We start from the raw sequence: 9,023 nt of genomic DNA, 5'->3' as shown, positions 1-9,023 counted from the left end.
TATCTATCTATCTATCTATCTATCTATCTATCTATCTATCCATCTGTCTATCTAATTTATACAATTATCTTCATTACTGTCTATTCCTGTTTATTCTAGAAAAAAGCAGAATGCAAACTGTTCAGTTCTCCTTATGGAAAAGACTTGATGTTCAAAGACTCCGCATCCAGCCTTATTACTCTTCCAGAGAAAACAGATGCCTTCCTGTATCTGGGTTCAGCATTTACAAATGCCAATAAAGCCCTGCATGTAGGTGAGTGGCACACATGTATGATTCGCAGTACACATATACACATATATACATATTCTTTTGTCAGCTACATAAAGATGGTACCAAAAATGAATAACTGTATTTTAAAACAATTTATTCACTTACATTTCTAATGAAGGTGCAGCCTAATAATAATTAACGAACCTATTATTTAAATTTCATATAAAATGTAACATGAAGTGTCAGTCCTCTTCACGCTGTTTTTCTAATATTTTTTGGAATTACTCAAACCATAGTTTGACCAAATGCCATTGCTGCTATTAATAGTCACATTGATATAAATGTGAGGTCGACTTCACAAGACTGGAGAGATCCTGCGTTACCCAGCAAACCCAGAATGGATTTCTAAAAATCTTTGGTTTTAATGAGCAAATGTTTTCAAATATGGAGCAAATCCATTCCAGGTTTGCTGGATCACCCAAATTCTCCTACAATAGTCTATCTTCTCTAGTCTTGAAGAGCTTTGATAAATCAAGTTGTATGCTTTGCTATAAAACACAAGCATTAATGCAGCATATATTCATATGTCAAGATTTACAGTTTGGGCTTATGTGTACCTTATTGCACTTAAAATCAGCCATGCATTTTGTTAAACACAGCATATCAAAATGTATGGCACAGAAAAAAAATATATTTATACATTATTTTTATCCAAATTGCCATTTCTGAATTAATGATCATAAAACAAAGTTTTTATTCATAACCAAAAATCAACACCAATTTTCATAATGGAAAGCCCAGAGCCCACCAGAAGAGAAGAGGAACCACCTGCAATCCCCAGTCATAGCTAAGCTAGACTTAAGCTGCAAATTCGACTGATGAGAAGCATTATTAAACATTAAAAACAATTTCCACCATTATCAATGCAGGGTTGACCAATAGATCCCAGGATCTAGTCCGCTGGTGCACACAGAGTGCAGAAGAGACAGGTAAATGCGACCTCTGGAGTATTGCAAGCGGTGGAAAAATTGAATGCATTGAAGCTTCCTCTGCAGACGAATGCATCACAAAAGTTTTGGTGAGCGAGACTTTTCTTTATTGGAAACAGACACAAAATACAATTTTTATCCTGATATTTCTATAAGCAAAAATGAATTGATAGCCACATAGTCATATTTCAATTAGCTAGCTTTTGAAGACTGCTGTTATTTTACTGAAATTTCCCACACTACTATTTTAACAAAAAAAGATTATCTCTAGGCAGACATAACAGACACATATCAAAGGGTAAAAAAAATCCATAATCAGCAAAATGTATATAAAACATTTATAATAATACCAACCACCACTTCCTCATTAGCTTGTTAGCTTCAGCGATAAATAAAAAACTTGGTTGCCTTAAACCCTTAAGACATCTTATATTGATTTTTTCCCGACTTTATCAATAGCAAAAAAAATTTTGCTTGTACATACAATTAGGATGCTATATAAATGTTTTAATATTTGCTGGGCATAGAGTTTGGATAGAATAATTGATTCTATGGCATTATGGATTAGATGGGTAAAGAAGAGAAGTCCATATAACAGTGGTATATGTACAGTATATTCCTACAATAATATTTAAACACTTAAAAACTAAGGAAGTGGCTTAATAATATTTTTGTTACTATTATTATTAATAAACTGTATTTATATAGCACATATTACGCTGTACTTTAAATAGAGGTTGCAAAAGACAGACAGATACAATTTTTACACACTTTACCCCTTGTATCTGGTGCCGGAATTGTAGTTCTTGCCTATTACAGTTGCTTTTTTGCTTTTAACTGGGTGTTGTGTGTTAGGGTGTGTATGCATGTGGGTCAGCCTTTCTCAATTTTCTATCCCAGGGAAATGCTTGCAATAGTTTTTAGGTCTCAGGTAAGCCCCTGCTAAAACCAATTTCTTTGAGTCAATAGAATAAAAGCCTCCTAAACTGGTGGCTATTGGTAAGAATTAGCCACAGTGGTGGCTAAAAAAAACTTTTAAAGGCACCTAAAAATATTGCTAAAGTCATGCAGTTGACTCTACCAAATTAATGAGCCCCAGAACTATGCAGGCATCAAAAAATGGGAGGACAATCTGCCATAGTTCAAGGAACCCCCGGCAGACTTTTGAGGAGCCCTGGTTGACAATGGCTGATGTAGGTGTACATTCTAGCACATAACAGTTCACTGTGTATTGTGCTGGAGTAATGTTTTATTTTTGTGTATTACATTTTGGTTATTGGTCTTTGCAGAAAAGTGAAGCGGATGCCGTCACTCTTGATGGAGGATACCTATATACAGCAGGGGAATGTGGATTAGTCCCTGCAATGCAAGAAATATATGATGGTAAGACAAATACAATACATGGCAACATACAAGTGTTTAGGAAAATGCGGCACACAGCTATAGAGAGAACGGGTTGTTAATGTTTTTGAAAACTGTTTGGGTTGTTCTTTATACATTATAAGTATTAGTATAATTATCTTCTATTGAAATACACTTAGTAAAGAAAATAGAAGAAAATTATTATATTGGGGGAATATTTGAGTTTATTCAGAATGTGCTTGTTTTTAGTTAATTATTGTTTGTGTTTTCTTTTTCATTTCTCAACAGCTGAAATGTGCAAACAAACCAAAGCAAAGAAAAAAGGTACTTTTTTTTTATACCTGAGTTTGATTTAAATGTGCAGTGCAAATTCCAGGGTATAGATGGGGGTCGCCAGACAAACTCATTCAGGAATCTGCATTTTCAATGAATAGTCATATTTTAATTATACAATTGAAAGAATGTATATTTTTTTTAATCTGTGTACGTAGGTTTGAGCATATGAAATGCTTGTGATACAATAATTTTTATGGGTTATTTATTAATAATTATTATTAATATTATTGAAGAGTATACCAGCACCAACATATTACACCATGCTGATTTACATTTTTGCACAATATTTTGAAAGTCCTATATTTTGAGATATGTAACTAATTTTTCATTGCAAAGTAACTTTTTCATTTGTTTGATCTCCACCAAGGCACATATGTTGCTGTTGCTGTTGTGAAAAAGAGCAATAAAGCCATCACATGGAAAAGTCTTAAAGGCGTTAAGTCTTGTCACACAGCTCTGGGACGCACCGCTGGCTACAATATCCCTGTTGGTTTAATTCAAAAGCAAACTGGCACCTGTGATTTGAGTAAGTTAGTATTTGAGTAGAAAACCATTCATTTCATTACTGTAATGGAAGAAATTTTAGGGTATATCATAAAATGCCAATAAAAGGTAGATGCATTGTTCCAGGGAGGCAGTAGACTGCAGAATGTAGTTCTGGTTTAATTCTATGGAATGGTCACTAAGATACATTAAAATTTTGAATTAGAATTAGAGGTTGTAGTTTGTCCACGGTCACATGTGGCTTTTCCTTTTGTTTAAATGGGTATGCTTTGGGTCCTGGCATGCAGGAGCCATTAAGGCAGACCAGCAATAAATATTACCTGTTCACTGGGTTGGAACACAGAGATGTCTACCAATTACTAGCAAGGCGGGCAAATAAAAAACAGATGGTGTATTGTGTACGTGCAAGACAATTAGCGCACTGAACACACAGATTGCATGACATAGATAGGATGACATATCATATAATGCAGAAGAGAATACACACAGAGATTGATTGGTAGATGATACGCTATACCAAATACAGGCAGAAATGTATTAGTAGAATAACCAGTGTCTTTGTATCTAGTATCTTCTTCTTCTAGTAAATCTAGTATTTTATAATGCTTATTCTTCTATGCTCCAAGAAGGCTTGATAAGGCCACAGTCATGGCATAGAAGGAAAAGAAGAACAGCTAACATTACCATAAACTTCTAATAAATCAGAGAAGCACATAACTCGATGGAGTCAAAACTGAAGTATCACAATTATTGGGTGGAATACCTACTGTTTTACAAACATTTGTCACTGTCATTTCTTTTGGCAGCAACCTTCTTCAAAGAGAGCTGTATTCCTGGAGCTGATGTTAATTCTAACCTCTGCAAGCTGTGCGGTGGAAATGAAAAAACAAAATGTCTTCCAAACAGCAAAGAGCCATATTACAGTTATGACGGGGCACTCAGGTAAAACATTAAAGGAATAGTATTGTGATGTTGTTTTAAAGTCAAGTAAAGTGCCAAAATAGTAAAACAAGAGTAATGAAAAATGTTACATTTCAAATTAGAAAACCAAATCAAATCATGAACAAAATAGAAGCCATCATTATGTGTTAATATGCTAATAATATAGAGGCACTAATGTAATATGGGAACTTAATAGACATTTTCAACCTTTCAATCATGTCATTATGTAATATATATATATAGTATGGCCTTTAATATCTATAGACAGGTTCCAACTACAGATACACGCTCCAACACCCAACACAAGCCCCAACACCAGGTCCTAATAAACAAAATAAACCTAATAAATTCTATTCATTTTATACTCCAAGGTATTGGTCCTTGTCCAGTTGACAGATGTGATGGCACTGAGCATGTTTATTGGTTCCAGGTTTCCCAGAGGTCTCTTGTTTCTTCTAGCTGGGGCTGTACAGGAGCCAATAATATAACCAAGTGATAGACAGTAATTGTATTATAAGCATCAATCTGTAATAATTGAATTAATTATGAATTTATATAGCACTGATATCTTCTGTGGCACTTCACAGAGTTCCTAGATATGTCACTAACTTAAAGGAGCTCACAATCTAATGACATAAATATTTTTACTGTATACAATATTTCATTTACAGAGCATTCTTTATTTTGCTTTAGATGTCTGATTGAGAAAGGAGATGTAGCTTTTGTGAAGGGAACTACTGTTGATGAAAACATTGAAAGTAAGTAACATTTGACACTTTGTATGCCCTGTTACATGAGAAAAGTACAAGAAATGAATATTATATTTAATTTTAATAAATAATAAAGACCTGAAACAGCTCCCAATGTGTATGATTCTAAAACCTGTAACTGAGCCACAATCTGCTAGAATAAAACCATCACCTTACGAGTTGTACTACTCACAGGGTGGGTTTGAATATGAAAATCTCAGTTCTCTGTATTCCAAGAGATAACAATGCTCTTTTAGATTTTTTAGTGACAGCAGCATTTGTCATTTCATTATCAGCGCTAGCTGTACCAGGATTTTACCATTTCATGCCTTTTCTGGCTCAGGGTATCTTGCACATATACAGCAGGTTGTAAACAAGATTTATCACACATGACTTGCAAGGGTTAGAGAAAAAAATAGGAGACACAGCTAACACACCAATTAAGGTGCCCCACTAACTAATGGGTGAACCACATTTGAATTTATTCTGCATAGCTGTGACTGTGATAGTCAGGGCCTACAGAGTGCTGCAAAGCCTGTGCAGTGCCGAGAAAAGCTTCCACCCCAATGTTTGACCTCATCCCCCAAATTATTGTACCCATAAATTGGCCACTTTTCCTTATGGGTCGTGTTGGCCTAGACCATATAAAGTGGGCAGAGTGCGTGTCTCAGAGAACCCTTGCCACCTTAGACTTGCGATGGCTTTGTACGGTAGAAATCTGACCATGAGATTCACTCAAGCATAAAATATTTTCTACCTTTTTTGATTGACTCTTTTATTTAAAATCTGTTGCATTATTCATCTTTCCATACGTGGTGTTCTTACTATGCCATAATCATTCACATATCATGTATCAATCTTATGAGCTTAATGCATAGAGATTCCGGGATACAAACACCTTTGTACATCCCCTATTCAGTGTAACACTAGTTATTCCAGGGTCTGTATGCTTACACAATTACACCCATAAGGAGTGACAATTAAATAAATGTATTTTTCTGTCTAGATGCAAAATCTCCAGCGTGGGCAAAGGGTGTGAAGAAAGATGATTTTGAACTATTGTGTCCGGATAACACTCGCAAACCTGTCAGTGAATATGAAAGTTGCAACCTTGCGACCGTACCATCCCATGGTATTGCAGTCAGGCCAGAAAGTATAGATATAGTTGTAAGAATTGTCACAGAACAGCAGGTAAGCCCTGTTCATACATGTGTACTTCTTAGATTGTCTAACACCCATTCCCTCTAACAAAACCAAAAACATTGTCATTATATACATAACAGTGGAAAACCTAATTGAAGTAATTGAATTTAATGGATCTTTATACTGGCAAGTCTTTGTTTTTCTTTATAGCATCAGAAGCATCTCATTGGTTTGAGAACATTGCTATGAGTACTTATTGGGTGACAGGCAGCAATTCAATGGGAAGATTCCCAACCATGGACATGATTCTCCACCGATAGGGTGTTGCACATTTTTTTCAGACGTATACTGATTTTGTATTTAGACAGAAGGCTTTCTTTAGCTCCTGGGATGAAGAACTGACTTGTTTTTTTTTTGTAGTACATTAGCTCAGGCTTAAATATATAGTAGAAAAAAGAGTTTTCCTAATTAGGTTAATTTAGTTGGCTTAATGCAGCACACTTAGGAGATAATAAAGTGCATACAGTTGTTCCCCTCCCCTGATCTAGTAACCCACCCTCTTCCTTTACAGAATCATACTTGCTGAATCTTCTATAGTAAATCTGGAATTCAAAAAAAGGAATTATGTATAGTACAGTCATAGTAATGCAGTGAAATAGATTGTTAAAAAAACTTAACCAAAATATTTTTTTCAAGAGGTCACATGACCCTCCTACAGAATAGATCCTGCAATGTCTACTGATTTCTTCTTGCAAAGCAAGGGTTGTACATAAAGAGAACCCACAAAGCACTAAAAACTCTAGAGTTTCATCTACAGCACCCAAAACAACTTCAGCTACAATTAAAAGTTTTTTTCTAATAGTACCATTCTTCTGGGTAGAGTTGTGAGGAATGCAAAGCATTGCAAAACAGCTGAAAAGGGAGACCTCAATGCAACGCAAGAGAGTATTCTTGTGAGAATTTGCCTGTTCTCCGTTCCACAGAACTGTACCCAGGAGCACATTCACATTATCTTCAGTAGATGGGGGTAAGGTTGGTATAATTCAGCACTACATTTAAAAGTAATTTAAAAGGCAGACTTCACATAAGTAATCCAACAAGGCTTCTAACAATGTTTTTGTCCCACCATGTAGCAAAGATTTGGAAGGAACGGGGACCAGACCTCATCATTTCAAATGTTTAGCTCTAAAGGCAAAAGAGACCAACTCTTCAAGGACTCTACACAATGCCTGAGTCCAGTGGAGGAGAAGACCATGAATGATTTCCTGGGCAAAGAATACACGGATGCAATTTCTGGACTTAATAGTTGTGGGAAAAAAGGTAAAAAATACTTGGCTTTTATAAAAAACTTTATATCTTTTTTTTAAATACAAACTGTTATTGTCAACGTAACAATAGCCTTTTTAATCTTTACTAAACATTGTCACGGTTTATATTGTAAAGGAGTAGTTGAGCTATCATCATTATGGCAAACACAGTGATGATCCATCTATAACATTTTTAGAAGAGAAATGTCAATATTTTCCAAACACAATACATATTTTACAGAAATTATGAGGACTGGCAAACTCATAAATTGTTTACTTGTAGTCTGATCTATATTGGTATAGTTATATATATCTATATATATATATAAATAAATATATATATATATATATATATATATATATATATATATATATAGTCTGATTCTTTTATAAAAAAAGGTAATGGGTAAGTACAATGAACACTGATAATTCTGATTTGAGTTGGTACAAGTAGAGTTGATTTTCCATAATCTTCCCATTTCTCCTGAGAAACCCATTCTTGGACATTAGTCAGTCCTCATTTTTATTGCAAGAATGTATTTAGAAGAAATACATCTCTGGCCCCTGTAAATACAAAAACTTTGTAAATAATAGGGGGGGTCTAAACTGGCTGAACGGCCAACATGTACCTAACAACCATCTATCATATCCATCACAACCCTTCCCAATATAACATAGCAGCCCTTCACAGATGACTTTCCCATTTTAACACATAATAGTAGAAAGTAAAAGCATATTACAAGATTATAATTGTACACACTAAAGATTCTCCTCTAGAGATGGCTCCAAAGTTATACTTTCCCACCACAAAAACTGTGTATTGAACATTGTTCACATTACTCCATTATCATAACAGGCATTTTACATTGTACATTGTTTTCAGGTTTACTAAATATTTACTGTATATGTATATAGCCATGGGTTTCTAGATTTTTATTTTGCATATATCTTTTTACACATTTTTTAATAAAAGTAAAATAGTGATAAAAGTGATAAAAGAATACATTCAGTCTTATCCAAAGATAGAGACTTATTTTTTAATAAAGTTTTCTTTTCCTTCTACAGGACTTCTGGCTGCCTGCACATTCCATACCTGCAAGGTGCAGTAATGGACAAAGCCAACAATCAATGTTTTCTTTCACTTATCTGCTTGTTTCTTTGAAAAAAAATAAGTGCTTGGCTTCACCTACATTTTGTTGTCTTCCATCTGTCAATAAATAGTTTCAGTGATATTGTTGTTTTTGTGTAATTCTTACGATCTATCTATAAATTACAACACAATACAAAAATATTGGAACAGAGTTCAAATACATGTATATCTTCCCCTCTCCTGGCCACCTATTACTATTGATGAGTGGAGGTATTGTTTGATGATTTAAATGCAGCTTAGTAGCATCCCAAAGCTTACATTTACAGTATTTTTTTTTTTGCTAATTAATACTGTTAACCTTAATCAATAGAATTGCCAATAAAACAATGT

The 9,023-nt window shown here is 34.5% G+C and overlaps 1 protein-coding gene across 1 annotated transcript in view; it reads left to right on the top strand.

The window, feature by feature from the left end:
* LOC140328223 (serotransferrin-B-like) overlaps positions 1-8,773 on the top strand; it is a 22,708-nt gene extending 13,935 nt beyond the window's left edge. Inside the window, exons 8-17 of the mRNA XM_072407638.1 lie at positions 100-253; positions 1,141-1,289; positions 2,490-2,583; positions 2,851-2,886; positions 3,266-3,424; positions 4,209-4,344; positions 5,038-5,102; positions 6,100-6,284; positions 7,370-7,556; positions 8,609-8,773. Of these exons, the coding sequence (XP_072263739.1) occupies positions 100-253; positions 1,141-1,289; positions 2,490-2,583; positions 2,851-2,886; positions 3,266-3,424; positions 4,209-4,344; positions 5,038-5,102; positions 6,100-6,284; positions 7,370-7,556; positions 8,609-8,652 (1,209 nt within the window). The 3' untranslated portion in view covers positions 8,653-8,773. The remainder of the gene's footprint in view (positions 1-99; positions 254-1,140; positions 1,290-2,489; positions 2,584-2,850; positions 2,887-3,265; positions 3,425-4,208; positions 4,345-5,037; positions 5,103-6,099; positions 6,285-7,369; positions 7,557-8,608) is intronic.
* The last annotated feature ends 250 nt before the right edge of the window (positions 8,774-9,023 follow it).

Source organism: Pyxicephalus adspersus, chromosome 4, assembly GCF_032062135.1.
Source record: "Pyxicephalus adspersus chromosome 4, UCB_Pads_2.0, whole genome shotgun sequence".
NCBI classification, from domain to species: Eukaryota; Metazoa; Chordata; class Amphibia; order Anura; family Pyxicephalidae; genus Pyxicephalus; species Pyxicephalus adspersus.
This window is presented reverse-complemented; position numbering and strand designations above follow the sequence as displayed.